At 36.2% G+C, this 18,060-nt stretch overlaps 1 protein-coding gene across 9 annotated transcripts in view; it reads right to left on the bottom strand.

Moving 5' to 3' along the window:
- Nucleotides 1-18,060, bottom strand: part of ATP9B (ATPase phospholipid transporting 9B (putative)) — a 174,748-nt gene that overhangs the window by 46,184 nt on the left and 110,504 nt on the right. For all 9 annotated transcript variants that reach the window (XR_008465058.1, XR_008465059.1, XM_054192859.1 and 6 more), the window contains 2 exons: nt 11,641-11,801; nt 500-642 (listed from right to left, as the gene is read on the bottom strand). Coding sequence is in view for 7 of the 9 variants with exons in the window: in XM_054192859.1 (XP_054048834.1) it covers nt 500-642; nt 11,641-11,801 (304 nt within the window). In the remaining 2 variants the exon portion in view is untranslated. The remainder of the gene's footprint in view (nt 1-499; nt 643-11,640; nt 11,802-18,060) is intronic.

Here is an 18,060-nt window from a genome sequence, read left to right as displayed (position 1 = left end):
AATCATACAGCAACTCTAGAACTGGTCTTTGTAACAAAGAGCAACTAACTTCATAGGGATAACATGTAATTTTGGAGGCTGATCTCATTACTTGTTTTGGAAATGACTTGCTCTCTCAAAGGTCATTCTTAACTATCACACAACATTGCAGTAGAAATGAGGTGCAGAAGAAAACAGCATCCTGAGTGTTAATCCAGAGTCTTTTCAGAGAAAGACAGATGGTACTCTTACTAGTACTATCCAGTGTCCCGTTACTATAGCAGGAGTGTTCCCACTGGAATAAGTCATATTAATACCAAATACTGACTTTCACAAGTAAGTACTGGCCTACCTAAGCCTATTGGTACGGGTACAATGTCCTCAAGCACATGCTTAAGTTTTTACCGAAAAATAAATATCAGTAGTTTAAATCTACTCTTATATTAACATATTGAAATATAGAATAAATTTTAGGAATTTTATAAAAGTAATCGTATTTCAGAATTGTAACCTTATATACCTGTTTTATCCGTTAGTAAATAAACTAATCGTCCCAACTCTTCTGGTATGGTGCTAGTTCGAACAACTGTTCCAGGAATATTGTCGTCTTTCATAATCATCCACCCATAGGCTGCCTTACCCATGTCCAAGTTCACACGTAAACTGCAAAGGAAATTTATACCATAATCAGTGTGAATATTAGGCAAAGTGAAAGTTATAACTATAAAAATAAAACTAGAAGCTCTTTTTAGGATACCTGGAAAAAAAAAAAAAGTATCTTACAACTATATACAGCAAAAAATCTGAAACAATGTTTTTGTTATGAGTTTGTAGAGTACATCTCACATTAGAAATTTAGGCTCCATTCCAGACTTTTAGAAGCTACTGCAATACAAACAAATGCAATACCATGCCTTCTGCATGAGACAGATTGCAACACGTTGTGGAGATTCTTGACATAATTACATTACTACGCTTATACAGATGAGAATATTATATACTCTTTATCAATAAGACTAGATCTCTATTCAAGTCACAGTTTTTATCTGTTAAAAAACCACAACACCTATGTGAAAGTACAAATATTTTTGTACCTCTTCAAGTCACTGCTTTTTAAAAAACTATTTTTTCTTTAGGAAAGCACAACTGTATTTTGTCAACTTCTCTTTCCCACCATGACCAATCAACAATGTCGCTGTCCTTCCCAAACTGTAGTTACAGAGGATCTCCATTGCAAAAAGAGAACAGTGCCCAAGCAGCAAAATGCACCCTCATGTGATGGCATGTGGCCTGGAGTCGCTACTGCCAGCAGCAATAAGGAACCTCTGGGTAGCTGTGTACTAGAAATTGTAATTTGCAGCAAGTTTTACTGATTATACATAGAAGTGCAAAATCAAAAGTATTTTTTCCAGTTCACTCAGTGTCTGCACGCTTATTTGTTAATATTTCCATGTCTACGTCATACACAACTGAATTGCCCTTGGACCTTGTACTCCTATGTTGTAATAAAAAGTCTTAACCCATGCTGGTCAGAGATAACTTTACTCACACTGCTGTTCCCCAAAATTAAATGCTCTAACTCAAAACCATAGGCCACCTTCTTCTAAAATTTTAAAATGCTACTTTCTTTTAGCTATTCATGACACTCCTGCTACCATGTCAGAGGAACAGCAACTAAGGAAAAGGCACGTGTTCATTTCTGTTGACCCTGCTCTAACAGAAACACTGAAAAAACAGTTAGGACAGTGGCTATGTGAACTATTGGTAGTTAATTTGCCCTGGGCACAAGATTCAGACTCCCAAGTTTAGTAACAGGTTTACAGTAACATGACTCTTAAAGCTATTCAAAGGTATTCATCAAGGTCAAAATACTGCTAATGTACTTGTACTTCAGACCTGTTTTAACAGTCCTGAAGTGCTGCTTTACAGCATAACCAAAACAGCAGCCACAAACAGTTTTCACCTGTCCTCTTGCAATCACAGCTACAGATTGATTGTGAGTTACCTGAGGTAACGGTGGAGGGAACACTGAGTCACAAACTGCAATATCCCACAAGGAGATGCATTTAACTAGAATTGCGAGAACATCTGAAATTTCAACACACACTGAAGAAATTCAGTTAATTCTGTGTCCCCTCCTTCCTGAATTTGCACAGATGACGACAACGCATGTTCCAGCACAAAAAGAAACAAGTATTTTTGATAAAAGATTCTTGACAATTCAAGATGGTATTTTGCTCTTTAGCTAGCTCTTATTTTCCCATTAAAATCAGCAGCAGCAGGAAACCATCCTTCTACCTGGTGATATACTCCAATTAGTTTTGCAATATCATACCAAACTTCAGCTACCTTCAGACATCCAAATATATAAAAAAAATTAGAACAGACATCAGGAGGACTCCTCTATCAGATTCTTTTTTTTGAAAATGCTACACTATAACAAGGGGAAAAATACTGGAAGTCACTTGTCTCACACTGGTTAACTACAGTTTTACCCTGTCTTACTCAATCCAGAGCCAGTCCTGAGCAAGCAGTATTTGTATTATGTATGTCTGTTAACTTCCAGAGTTAGAGGGAATATAAGAACCAATGTAACACTTCACACTGAGATATGTATTAGTCAAAAAAAGGAACCACAAAAGATTTATTCCTCTTAGGGATGAGAATCTGCTTAGTTAGCTAGTCAAGTAGAAAGGATGCTGCCTAGCTTTCGAACAGCTAGACATTTGCTCTAGCCAGGAGTAAGCAGAGTAAGTGAAGGATGAAAGCTCCTCATCAGCCCACTTCAAAGAGGCATTTGGGCTATAAATATTTTTTTTCCTGCCTGGGCTATCAAGACAGGAATTCTGCAATGAAAGCTCTATTTAAGGGCTGCAATCTAAAAGGAACTCCTGAAAGGAGATTGTAGAGAGTTGGGGGTTGGCCTCTTCTCCCAAGTCACAAGCAATAGGACAAGAGGAAACTGCCTCAAGTTGCACCAGGGGAGGTTCAGATTGCATATTAGGAAAAAGTTTCTTCACCAAAAGGGTTATCAAACATTGAAACAGGCTGCCCAGGGAAGCAGTGGAATCACCATCCCTGGAGGCATTTAAAAGATGGGTAGACATGGTGCTTAGGGACATGGTTTAGTGGTGGTTTTGGCAGTGTTGGGTTGATGGTTGGACTGGATGATCTTAAGGTCCCTTCCAACCCAGACAATTCTATGATTCTAATGTCAGGTACATGGCACAGAAAGAAAGAAATCCACATAGCTGCGCTACCAATTGAGACCTACAAAGTCATCCAGATAGGAAAAACTGTACTTCAGTACAATTAAATCAGAAAAGTCTCTCAACGCTGAAGTGCAGTTCATATCTTCACTTGCATCTTTTACAAGCATGCGTGTTACCTGGTTTTAATGTTCTAAACACTCTCTATATGCATTTAGTTACAATCTCACTTAAATATAATGTAAAGGTAAGGAAAAAAAAAAAAAAAGAACATCTTATCTTGCTGAGCAGTGAGGAGAAATCTGTATTTCAAAGCATTGAGGCTTTCCAGCATGCACTGTTAAGTGGAACAGAGCATACCTCCTTTATGCTGATGGACCTAATAGAAAGCTGGCAGCGCTGGCCTCCAGCGAAATAACATCTCCCCAATGACTAGTAAGTCCAAGCCAGCTTTCTGGCACACAGAGATATTAGGTACATGCTTGAATTGTTAAGATGAATAAAGAATTAAACAGAAATAAAATAAACAAAAAATGAGGGTTATAGGTGCATTTTCAGTATTAATTCTAAAATTTCTATACTGTATCCTACTCTGACTTCCTTCACTTGGTGCTTGTTGTCTTAGAGAAATTTTTGTCTTTGAAATCATTGTAGCTATCACTTTAAGGACACTGCTGTAACACTAAAAATGATGGAGGCCTATTAATACTGAGTTTGCTTTCAAAACTGGAAATCTCTCCAGCAGAGCTTCACAGGAACAGATAAAAATACTTGACTAAAAAGTTCAAGAATTTTTACACAATAAAACAAGGAAATACTAAGCGTATTCAACACCAAGCTACTTTCAGTGCCTGACAATATTAGCTATCATTTCTCGTAAATCCTTTGTGGACTTTAAGAAACCTCATTATATAACCAAAAACATTTTAAATTCACCAGTTTTAAATCCTTCTCAATTTCACCCAATTTAAAAGAATCCATACACATCAGTTGATGCTGATATCAAAATGAAAATGCACAGAACAGCATCATATGTAGCATTAGCACACTGTTGCATTAGTAACACTAATTTTTAGCAAACCAATTAACATGTAATCTTTAGACACAGTATGTTAATTAATATAGGTATTTGAAGGCTGTTGCAGAGAATGGGCATATTTAGTGAACATAATAGTGTGAAGTTTCTTGTCTCTCAACCGCAGCACTAGTTACCCTACAGCAGGCAAACCCTAAGGCAACTTTCATCCAACTTGGGAGTTTATTCCACTAAGAGCCAGGGTGGCATTTCTCTGCAATTCAGCTTCAGAACAAATCAGTAACACAACATTTCAGAATCCACACTGCTTTTACTACAAGTTAAAAATAGATACTTTAGCTCTTATTCCCTCAAAAACATTAGTAGTGTGTTAGGTTAAACAAATTCATATTTACAGGACTTCCAAATGTCACTTTTCCCCAAATGTTAATGACATTAGGGCCCCTTGTAAAGATTTCTGATTTTGTTTTTTAGTCAAAATGGACAAGTTTGCCAATAAGCAGGCGCCTTCACTGAGAAACTTTCAGATTAATACATTTAGAAACTCCAGAAACATTCTGCCTTTCAAGACTTGGTGAAAAGCAATCAAGACTGAATGAAGTTAGCAAAGACAATTTTGTGAACAAAGTGGTACTGTGCCAAATGAAATTCAGGTATGATTTTGAATCAAAAGCAAACGATAGTTTTATTTGAGCTTTGGTGGGCTGGAAGAACTTCCTGAGCAGTCCTGTATATAAGCAGAAGTTTTGTAGCAAAAACCAAAGCCCTGCCAAAACTCCAGATAACTGTCACCCATAGAGGTATCCAATTTCTAAAATAAGTGAAGTAATTGAGATATAGTCTTTGTATTTTCGGGACTTCTTTTTAAGTGAAATACTGAAGATCATATTTGGTCACATTAGTACGCAAAACTGTACCCAACTCCTTACGGCTATATCCCTACCTGCTTGAAACTGCTATAAACTATCCACAGATAAACACTTTATTTGCAGTCTAGAAAACAATATGGAACACTTCTAAAATTATTGGTCAAGAAACAACCAAAAGTGCTTTAACTTCAACATGCCTGGAAAGTTATCTTCACAGAAGGTCATTTTTGGACCCTTACAACTTCTATTAACTTGCACTAACAAAATAAAAAGAGAACGAAACAGAAGTTACTTCATTTAAACAAAATATTCTAATCAAGATCTAAATAAATAAAAATCAAATCATAGCTCATCCCTTTAATTTCCCCTAATTCCCCTTCCCCTATATTTTATTTGGAGAGGAAATTTGAATATAATATTCCTTTTGTGGTTAGCCCGCTATATAAATTTCTATTTAGTTTTCTCTGCTATCTGTCTAATAGTCCCAAGAAGAGCCTCCGATCTGTGTTCTTGTTTGCTTCATAATTGGTCTCACTAGTTCTCTCGGACTATTTTTTCTAGATTTTTGTCTATTATGTAAGCATATAAAAGGAAATGAAAGAAGGTACACACACAGCACTTTACAAAAAAACGCAAGCAATGAATGTAACTTTAAGAGAGACCTCAATCCGACACATTTATGCTTAAATATGCATGTCAAAAAAAAATGCATATCAACCCCGTATTGCTATAGCCACTGTGGCACATGTAGTTTTTCAAGGGCCACATGCAACCTAGGTACAGATAATTAGATGTTGTAACACAGGTAGAACTTAAAACCTCAGGAGGAAATCTGGGGAATAATTAATGAGAAAACTAATCTATGAATTTCTTACAGGCTGAAAACACGGTAGAGTACAAAATACAAATAGAACGCATGTCAAATGAGCGCCTTGGCACAACAGATGCAGCACATGCAGCTCAGAATAACAATAATTACTTCCTATTAAAAATGTTTCTTTGTTATTTTCACATTTAACAGGTCAGATGCCTTCTTTCATTAAGCCTCTTACACAATGGCAACAATATTGACATTAGATGTCTAATACAAATAATTTTTAGATCACGAATATTTTTAGTGTGTTCCAGACAGATTTGGCATTACTTCCTGTAATACTATTAGATTAAAACCAGAAAAACAACCAGGACCAAATAGGCAATGTTGCAAGGTTAGAAAGGAAAAAGATCTACTGCAATATATCAGTTAAAAAAAATATTTTTTTAAACTGATTGTGCTTTCTCTATGTAGAACGACTATCAGACATTGCAAGAAAAGCACAAAGCTAGCTCAGACAGTAGGTACAGCACTATAGTGGGGCAGAGTAAGACTCACTCTTAGCACGACACACGCACCCTATAGCTCCTGTTGCATGAAGAAGTCAAAATTAGTTTGTAAAATATCAGGAAGCTTCATATAATATTTTTCAGTCTCTATCTCTCATATCATGGTATGGTAATAGAGACATAATACACATTTATGAGGATGGCTTAAACTACTTCAGCTCTTCCACACTGAAAGCTTTGCATCATGTACCTAATACATATTCTGTCTCTATATGTGAGACTACATATACTGATAGTCTCACATCTATACATTATACAGTTTAGAGCTCCAACACAGACAGCACAAACTACAATATGACTGAAAGAAGCATAGCTGCTTACTGCTGTTAGACAGACACTACAGTCCTGCATAGGTGTGAGTTCCCTGGATCTCGGGAATATACAGAAGCACACTGAATAAAACCCTCTTTTTTCCTATTTGTAGGATCCAGGATTTGATTGGGTATGAATGAATTTCAGATACAAGACGTCCTAGCAGTGTTTTCCTCACTGCCCACCAAAACCAGACTGACATAACTTGAAGGATTTTCTTTACATGCTCCTCTTGGGGACCCAGAAAAAAGCACTGGGAGCCAGGTAGTGCCCCAAAACTTTACTAAAGTGCAAGGCTGTTCCTTCCAGATGTTTGGGACAGCTTATTTTGTCAGAATGGCTCAGTGCCCAGGAGCCTTGGGCTGTCTGAAGGAAAGGACAGCTTCTGTGTATACCAAAACTAAAGGATCCTCCTGAAAAGATGGCTGATTAAGCCCCTGTCAGTCCAGCTTTAAAGTGCGACTAAATATAGAGTCTGGACAACACACATTTTTACCAGCTCCCCACAAAATAACTTATCAATTTAGGGTTAAATCCTCTACATTTCTTAACAGCTAAGCAGAAGCATGTAGAGCTACAGGATTCACATGTCTGTACACGTGAGGCAGTGATTTCACCAACACTGTTTGGCTAAACCCAAATTATTTTGGAAAACTTTCCTGTCTACATTTTTTGGGGAGAAAACAGCAAACCAAAACAACCAAACAAAAGGACTCAAGTCAAAATGCAACTGACTTTGTCTTTCAAGGTATTGAAGAAGACTGGACAACAAATAAACAAAGTCCCATTCCTTGGTGGTAGAGGGGATCCCGTTGGGCGGCGCAGTAGCATCACTAAGGCTAGCCTTTTCTTTGGCCTTGGCTGTCATTTCTGAACTGATTCCCGTGGCAGCTCAAGTGAGCTGACGAAGAGATGCTACAACTAAATGCCAGGGGAAAGGACAGAACTGCTCTGTGGTAAGGCTCTCTAACAGCCCAACCATCTTTCCTACACCCATATACACACCAGTATTTTCAGCTCAAGAGATAAGTGCGGGTATCTCGCATCCCACATTGATTGAAGTCCCTTCTGTTCTTTTGTACTTAAAAATACAAATATTGGTAACTGTCTCTGACAGCTTTTTTAAAAAATTTAAAACCAAAACAACCGATCAAATTAGTAGCTGCAAAAATTGAAGGAAAAAATCCTCAAGACTTACATGATTAGTATTAGAATCTGAAATGTGTGTGGTGTCTTCAGTTCCACACAAAAGGGAAATTAAACTCTCCTGATAGAAATGTAAGCCTTATTTTAAAAAGACAGAAAATTAAGAAGAATGTATCTATAACCACAGCAATAGAGTTAAACTGGGTAACCAGGTAAAAGCACAACTATGACATTATCTTCCCCTACCTGAGGTGCTGACTTTTCATTAGTATGACTGCTTTTGCCCTCTGCCCTTTGTCATTCAGAAAATACACAATCCAAAAAAATACAAGTTGTTCAACAAATGGAGCTTACTATTTGGAAAAAAAAAAAAAAAGAAAGAAAACAAAAGGAAACATCACGGGCCTAAGAACTTCCACACTGGTATCACAAAGAACAGCAGCACGGACATATCTGAGCACACATGCTCCCCCCAGCCTGCTACGTGATAACAGCACTAGGTGACACAGTCCAACAAGATGTTGTAAACTAACGGACAATGTATTTCAAGCAATGACTTTATTTAAAACAAGTAACGAAATGGTCCCAGTGACACTGGAAGAACCTATGGATAGGCATTAATGGTTCCCAGACTGGCTAGAGCCAACTAGAAAAAAGCTTAAGAATACCAAGGAGCATGGAAAAAGTCAAGAGAATAGGTGAGCATAATCCTAGAGTTTTGGACAGTCTGTCAAAGACTTGCTTCCTACCCTCCTTTCCCAATACATTTTAAGAAATTCAAATAGATTCACTTTGTAGGGAGGCAGATTGCCTATGGAGGCTTGCTGGGCTATGCTTCCTCTATAGGGGAAAAGGAAACATCAATACAGAAGAGTAATTTTTAAGGGCCAAATGTTTCTGGGAGCATGGGGCTATTCAAAACATTTTGAGCTGGGCTAAGCTTTCAGTGTTTGTTTACTACTACTTTTTATCCATTTTGCTTGAATCCTTGTACACTACAGAATGTGTGCAAAGTTGTAGGCTTTTTGTTTGGGTGTGTTGATTTGGGGCTTTTTACCTTTGCTTTATGTTTATGCCTCTGAAGTCTTACATGTCCCACAGTAATACCCTTTGCACAGTGAAGCAACATTGATCTAGAGGAGTATTTAGGATGCAGTTGAATCACAAGGAACTAGCTCTCCCCAGAGCAAAAAAAAAAAAAAAAAAATATTCTCTTCCTATTAATTAATAGGAGAGGCTACACAGAGATCATTTAAACTCTACTAACAATTAGTCACCTCCTCCTCATCATCTTCACTGAAGATGTCTGGCCATGGAAAATTATTTTTATTGCATACCTGGAATTTCCCTTGCCCTGCAAACCAAAAGCCAACAGCAAAAAAAGCTCCATATTTAGAAACTTCCCGAATTCTCTAAAACCATCAATCCACACATTTCATGTGTGCATGAGTTTAGATATGCTTTGCCTCTAACAGGCAATCCTAACCTCCCACATTCATTTCTTTTACCTGTGAAAAGTTTGTTATCTCCCCCATGTAGCTATTTTAATAATAATGAGAAGACACAACACCTGGTGCTTCAGTGTCATTAGTCTTGTAATTTTAATCTCCAAGAGTTTACACTTCAAATACAGCCTAAAGAATAAGTCATTCCCATGCTTAACATCCAGAAGAGAGGAAGAGAAATGTATTTGTATTTGAACATCCGTATGACTGGGGTTGTTTACTTCACCAACAGTGTGGGAAGCGACCCTGCGTACGAATGATCTGAGCTGAAGAAAAAGTTGGTATAGAAATAGATAAACCTCTAGAGAAAAACGTATTTGCTGATAGATTCTTGTCTGATCTTCCACAGGGTAACTACATGGCCCATCTCAAAACTAAACCAACCACATTCTCAAATACTTCCGCTTTGTGTATTATTTCCCACAAGCAACTGAAAAATGGGATTAGGTGTATCCTAGAAATTATTTTTGGAAAGGAACTATTTCGTAAGTCCACTAAACTGCTCTCTTAAGAGTTGATAATGAGCGGCTCAATTAAGGTGTTTTTCAGTGGCATATGTTGAGCCGTCAATATAGAGTCAAATTTACTTACAACACCTATCTGCTCTTAATCCTCTTGCATCCAGTAACAAAGATATATCTGTCTTTTAACCATTTTAATAAGTTTTGGCTTAGTATGTTTATCATGGAAGAACACAGTGACCGACAAGCGATCCTTTATACTCTTAGCTCGTTTTTCCCTTCCCCTACATGTCTTTGATGATTAAGTGCATCTTTCAGTAATACACAGGCTTTAGTTATGACTTGAATGCAGCACTTTTTGCCTCTTCACACGGATAAGTTGCTTAATATTCAATAACTCTGTGTATATGGGGGGAATGATGACATGACCTGAATAGCAGCATCATACAAGCAGTAAGGGAGTTATAACAATGACAGTGTTTAGAAAGATACCACAAAATTGAAACACGAATGTGTAAATAAAAACAAGAGGCAGTTAAAGGAAGTGGAAACTGTTCTAAATGACTGTTTTCTACAATGAGATTTCCCCAACTCCCCAGTAGATTTGCTGGAACCTTCTCTTTCGACTTCCCAACAGAATCAGTTGCTCTTGCAATACAGAAGTATTATAAAAGTACAAGTCCTCTAAGTTATAAAACCTTAAGACAGATACTTCCTGAGTATCAAATTCATCAAATATGATACAGTTGCCTTCAGAGAGACATGTACTTAAAAAATGTGAACACAGTAACGTGTAAATCATGTAAGCTTAGATTAAAACACCTAAATAAATCCTCCTGGTTTTGTTTTTGTTTTTTTTTTTTTTTTTTCCTTACACTAGATGGATTTAAATATTGTGTGCAAACCTGAGGGCATAGGTCTTAAACCTATCTACATTTTAGTTGCTGCTAACTGTCTGGCTAGCCTCTGGGCCACTGAGTAGAGTAACGTATCTCGAACTGAAGAGCTCCAGAGAGCATCTAAAATTAACAGTCACCGTAATCTAAACACTCAGTATTTAAATAGGAGAAAGCATTTCCATTTTGCAAAGGCAATACCCATTCAAGGAAAAAAATTAATTTCAGAGTCAGCATGCTCACTTCTGTGTCCACAGCAGACCTGATTACACGCATGGATATTATTTCCTGTTCCAGTTTATCTGCAATTTGAATATATAGTACTCATGCTTAATGAATTAATTAATTCAGGCCAAGTCTCTGCTTGGTTACACGTGTTAAAAGTCCTCTCATTGTAAAAGCACACCTACATTATTCAGCCATTCAATTTAAATTAATCATTGTTGTAGTAAAAAGTTTATATTTTAACCGGAGAAATGGAACATTTTCAGTATTTAAGGCATTAAGAATAAAATGTCAAAGTACACCTAACAGTTCATCGAATACATGTTTCCTAAAACCACGTTCTCAAATATACCAAGACTGTATCCTTATTAATACATTTATGCTAGTAAAGGATTAGATATCCTGATTACTCCAGTAAGATGAACATTATACAAAAAAAATACAACAGTATTGTTTTCCGTACAGTGATCCTTCAAGAATCAGCACATTTGTTGGCACCTTCTCCTTCAGCTTCCTGATAAGATCAATTTCCTTCGCAATGAGAAGCAAGTATAAATTTCAGGAAAGCCACATTCAGTGAAATTAGACATCTGTGTTTTTCTTTCATTCTTATACATACCTGATCGGGATGATATAGGAAAACAGGAGGAGGAACCGGAAAAGGTTGCGATACCATGGGCCTACAAATCCTTGCAAGGTTACCATAACAACTGATAGTGCAACTAAAGCCAAAAACAGGGCTTTGGTCAGTTGATTCAACTCCAGGTCCAGCAAGCCAACCTAGCGGAAGAAGTATAAATCAAGTTAGTCATGACTTCTTAAATTGACACTTTTGCAGTGCAAACAATTAGCTATTATTGGCTTTTTTACTCCTATCTATTAAAAATCCATGCACTTCTAACAATTAACTGCATTTTGATAACTGAATTGATTATTGTTATTATGCCTGCATGTATTAGATGTTCCCTGGTTACAGGACAATTACAGTTCCCAGAACCAGTGTGAACTGTCTCAGCCAGGCCTTTTGAATCCCTTTACGTCTGACACATCCCTCCCCCAGCCTCCGATCCAGGACAGGAACACAGGAAGGGGAAGGAGAAAAGATAATTAAAGATGAAAAAATAAGCAGGAACAATTTTCTTCTGTTATGCATGCAGCAAAAATACCGGCGCTGTATATTGTATTTGTAGGGTGGCTACTGCTCATTTACTGCTAGAAGATCAAAAACCTGTTAGAGTCAAGAATCAGCGGACAAATGCGACAGAGCCACCTTCTCACTCATATAACTAGTGTACTGTAACTTGCAACTACACTCCCATACCAGTCTGTAAATATGAACTAATTTCATAGAAGTAATTTATAATTGTATGAGGCTTTCAGTTATTCAATGTAATAATAAAAAACAACAATCAAGTGGAATATCCATTTTCAAGACAAATAGTAAACAGAGCTTCAACTTTTCACAAGTAAAAACGTATCTGATTTACAAACATTTTAGCAAAAACACTGAAAATCTATCTTTCACCCACTGTTTCTCATGAACAAATATTTTTAAGCTATGTAACTAAGACTCTCACCATTTCAATAATGTATGCTGTAAGCTAAGTATTTATACTCCACTTCTTGGGATGCTCTTGTAGTCAGTAAAATATGTGGGAAAACTGTATCGGGAAGAGTTTCCTAGGCCCCGTCACAGATGCCCCTATTATCTCCGAGTCTTGCCAGTAAGACCAGTAAAACATAACACTTCCTTAGATAGCAAACAGTATGCAAAAGAACCACTTTAAATATAGTTCTTAAAAATTCCGGCAATCTTGCTTATACATGGGCTGTCCCTTCCCTAGAGAACCAGGCAGCTGAAGACCACAGCGGCTGATTTATCAGCTACATTTAAAAAGCAGCACAACGAGGACAAATATCTTGCAATTTCCGCTGCTTCAACTACTACATAGTTTATGCTTGAATTATTGAGAAAAATAGGTTTTTGGATTAAAATGAAGAAAAATTAAGCCAGGGAAGTAGAGCATGTTTCAAAGCCCAGATCTCTTTGCATTGACAAAGGCAGCCTAAGTTTCAGGCCTCGCTGAGGATCAGATGAAGTCATTATTCATTCAGTCAGGGAAAAAAGACTCAATTACCTCAACCTAAAGATGCTATCAATGAATGCAAAGTGCATATTTTACTCTATTCATCCAAATCCCATTAAAAAGTGAAAGGAATGATTTAATCTGGCCTTCTAGAGTTGGTCTTTTTTTGTAATAAAATAAAGAATCACTGTCTTGCAATATGCATAACCAGTACCTCACACTTTTTTTTCCTGCATCATGGCAGTGAAAGCCTATCTCTCCCCTCAGCTCCCCCCTCCGCCCCCGCAAAAACCCCACCCCAGAATAGAAATGAATAAAGAGCTTCTTTGGAAGGAATGCCACTTTTTGGACAGAAACATTAAATTTAGTCCACTGCACACTGATACGTAGCTAATTCAAAGCATTAATACCTTTCTAATTGATGAAGACAGATGTGAATTTAAGTTTGGGATCCAACAAAAATGTGTTTGGAGAGATATTGAGAGAATAAAAAAGTTGACAATGAAAAATTCTCACACAATAGATCTCTCAAGAACATTTGGTTTGTTACTAATAATGTCATCCTTTTTAATACAGATCATACTATTTGCCACAGTTAACTTTAATATTTTCATTTACTATAGCATGTGAAGGCAATTGCAAAGCCCTACTTAAGATGACACACAAAGAAAGTAAGTTTTAATAGAAATGCATTCACCATTTCTCAAAAATTAGTTACTATAATGTGCTGAAATATACTTAATTAGTTTAACTCTGTGCCTTTCCACTTAAACAACTTCAGCACTCAAACTAATGAAGCACTGTTGAATTATCCAGATATATTTCATGTAGAAATTCACTAACATTCTCTAAAATTCAACTGAATATTGGAAAAGTGGGTAAACTTCATTTTAACTACATTGTGATTTTATCAAAGCATTTGTAAAATATACCATCTTAAGAAAGCAATTTCTTTCCTTTTGAAAAGAATCATAACCAGAATAATTATGACAATATAAGAAACAGATGAGTTAAGAATTGGAGTAATTTTCCACATTCATTGCAACTTCCCGTATTAGAAAAGCAAATTTTCTTCTTGTCATAATATTTGTTCTTTTTGAACCAACTGAGCTAACAAAATTAAACACACCACTGTAAATTTTAATCTCCAAGGGAAAATTTGTACATAATGTCTAAGACAACCACAGTAGTTTTACAAAGGGGCTGCTCTAAGATAATGAACACAATAATTGCCTGTATAATCTAAAATGCTACTAATGGCAACAACTGGAAATCCATTTAGTTCCTCTTTAATTTATGCACGAAGTTTTAAATAGCTAATGGTTCTCAGTAAAATAATGGCTTACACCACCAATAAAAAGTATGGCATTGTCTACAAGTTTTTAAAATACTTTATTTTTGAATAAGAGAACAATTAAAGATCTAAACTTCACATTTTGGACCACAAGGTATAAGTCATTATCTTATGAGGAAAGTCTTGTCTTAATTAGCAAAAGTTGAAAGTAACAAAAAACCTTTCTGACTGACTATTGAAGTAGAACATGAACAGCAATATTGCTATTGCTGCCCTAGATCCTTAACTTTTGGGAAAGGTTATCCTCTGAAGCTATTATTGCAGTACTAGAACAATTCTTCTACCATTATAAAAAGTATATTACTGCAAAAGTGAGAAAAATTTTTACGCTAGAATATTAAAAGGCAACATTTGATCATAAAACGTTGCACAATGATAAATATTCCTCAAAATATTGTAGTGCCGCCACTTTTTATTCAATTACAAATTAAATCAAGTTTAAAGTGCATGAGAAATAATTGCTAATAAATAGCCTTCTTTAAGCACCCTACTTTAAGCATGTTGAAGTAGTAAGGCATTATCTTAGGAGACTTCCCCCCCGCAACCAAATTCCTCCACAAAGGTAACTATATTTCAGTAATCAGTGGGGTTCTGCACTGACAAACACCATATTGACTACAATGAAATTTCACAGTATGTATGTATGTTTGAGATAGACTTTAGCTTTAATTTTGCACCATAAACATAAAAACTTTCTTTCCTATTCTAATAAATGCTCTGAACTTAACTTTATTAAGCCTTGAATACTAGCCAATTATTCATGTTTTCATTAATTATAGTCTAAACTTAGATGTAATAGCTATGCAAAGAGTAAATTAAGTATTTAAAATTACTAAAATTCAAATAATATATCTTTCCTCTTTGGGCTGACAAACATTGCGTTTCATCATTTATAAAAAAATAATTTTTATATAGACTACTATATACAGTTAGCTGCACATATCTGAAACCCTATGGCTTTCTTCAATGATCTGTTAAACCTTTCCTATAGTCCCTAGAAATAAAAGATTATTAATCTGTGTTTAAAGGGTAAATAAAGAGATATCATTATCTGTTTACCTTAATCTTTGATACTAAAAACACGTACAGCAACTTTGGAATCCGTAAACGTTTCTTCTTTGTTAAGTCTCCTAATTCCAAGGTTATTCCTATGATTCAAATTCTTGCCTACTCAGCAACCCAGGTAACCACATTAAGTTAATATAATTGTGAATCCAAACAAATAAAGCAAGTGAATTCAAGTTTAGGAAGCACCTTTCCTTAATTCACTGTACTCAAGTAACGGTCTGACTCTACAAGCCTGTCTTGATTAACATAAACCCCACCAAATTTTGCTTACAGAATTTTACACTTTTTAATCAGTATCTTACTCATTCTTTTAAGCAGTAGATTCAAAGGTAAGAAAAGCAAAAAAACCACTGAAATATATAAAATGATCATTTAGTGAAAAAAGTCACCTATCCCATCCCTGCTTTTTCTGAGATCCATTTTCAAACAACCCAGTCACTTGTTTAGCTACAAAAGCAGCAATGACAAAGCTTGAAAACATTTTCTAGGGCACTAAAAACCTACTACAAATTTTATTCATTTTAGAATTTGAGCAATAATTGTGGCAGTAGTGGAGGGTTCTACTTGACTTTGAAAAACTGAAATAAACTTTTAGTTATTTAGTCCACTCCAGTGGAGTTATACAAAAGTAATAGCCAGAAAACAGATTTCCATTAACATTTTCTGTATTGCCTTTGGCAAAAAAAAGTACTCATCCTTCACGCTAGCTTTAATGCAACTCACCATCACTTTGACAAACTGAAATATTTGGCATCATGTTAATAATGCAGGTTTATGGAACTGAATTATGTCTATTCTACACTGACTTCAAGAAACATTTTAAGATATTTAACATTAATTGTATCCCCAAAGAAACAAGTAACAACTACTTGTCTGTATTCTTACAAAATAAAGCCCATATCCAACAGACAGGTGCTTAAAACACCAGAAACATTTTAAAACTCAAGGAGAAATACATGGTTATCATCCAAAGGAAGAAGAGTAAGCTGCAAGTAGATAAATGGTTTTTTCAATGTTTTGATACATGTTCAAAACCAGAGGTTTAAATGCTCTTAAAAGGAAGGTAAGTTTACTACATTTTGAAATTACCCTTCTGACTTGCCTGTTTTTACTTTAACAAGCTATTCATAACTGCATAATATCTATGTTGGAAATAAACTAATAAAAAAAAAAAATCCCTTTTGTAGCTAGCAATATCTATAATGCTAAAAGAAAACAAAGACTCAAACATTTCTTTCTCTCTCTGCCTCCTTTATTCATCCGTTTTATATCATTGCCTTTTCCAGACCCAACATCATCTGAGTTCGAAGTCCTCTCCAGGTTTTCAGAGGTGCTTAGCCCTCTCTAGTTCAGTCTACTACAGTTAGAAGTGTAAAGTGAGCTATATCCACAACTTTACATAGTGGACTCAGCTGCTTGAAGCGAGGCACTCATTTTGACAAATACTGGCCACAGACTTCATACCCTTAAGTCTGTCTTTTTCAGTTGTGTCCTGACTTATCCCAATGCCAACAGTTTGCTATATCTGTAGTAAAACATTACATTTCAAAAGATCAAAGTGAGATAAATTGAAGGTGCTATCCATTCTTAATATCCAGTTCGCTATAAATCTGATTGTCATTAACACTTTTGCAGTTTGCTCAACTATCCCAATGTCTCTTAAATAATCTTCAGTCTGATGTGCCTTTTTAGAATCAGTCTTTGCATAACAACGAAGCCAAATAACTCGCGTTTGCTTCTACCTGACCTTCGTATTTTGCTCCAATTTGACTGAAGGCTAAAAAGGCGACTTGCGGCAGTTAAGGAAATGCCATGTGTAGTTCGGTCAGCAGAGGGTGCTCCAGATTAGTGCTAGCTCCCCTTCCCAAAAGCGCCCTGTCGGTAATGCGGTACCAAGCACAGCGCTGCACCTTTACAGGGCGCCCTGTATCTCTGTGCCATCTTCCTCAGCCGACCGCACTGACCTCTTTTAGTTTGAAATGCTCACAGTTAATTATTCAAAGGACTTTAACAATTCAGGTTGTATACTGAAAATATTATATTTCCTTCTTAGAGAAAAGTTACATATCGTATACAGTCACAGACTTACAGAATCATCAAATGGTTTTGGTCGGACCCCTAAGGCGCCAGTAAAGAGATGCTGTACAACCGTACATTCTCGGACTTTGCTATGTATTTGTCACACACACGAGTGGTAAAAAAAGTGCACAGAGCATATTAAGAAACTGAAAAGGTTAATGGTTTCTTAAACTCTAGCATCCATGTAGGGATTGTGCTGTATTAGTAACACACCCTCCTCCTATTAGGAGCGATCAATTGAAAACGTTTTCTCAAGACCACCCATCAATTTAGAATAATTACTTCAATAATCTAGGCTAACTAGTCATACTGGAGACTTCAACAACCAAAAGCATTCACACAGTGAAGCTCTTAAGACATATATTTTTTTCAATTTAAAACAATCTAGGTACACAAGATTTCATACAGAAGACATTCAGAGTTTCTAAGAACTCACAATTCTCCTTACATC

Source organism: Rissa tridactyla, chromosome 2 (assembly GCF_028500815.1).
Source record: "Rissa tridactyla isolate bRisTri1 chromosome 2, bRisTri1.patW.cur.20221130, whole genome shotgun sequence".
Classification (NCBI taxonomy): Eukaryota; Metazoa; Chordata; class Aves; order Charadriiformes; family Laridae; genus Rissa; species Rissa tridactyla.
The sequence above is the reverse complement of the archived record's forward strand: the minus strand, read 5'-3'. Positions and strand labels throughout refer to the sequence as shown.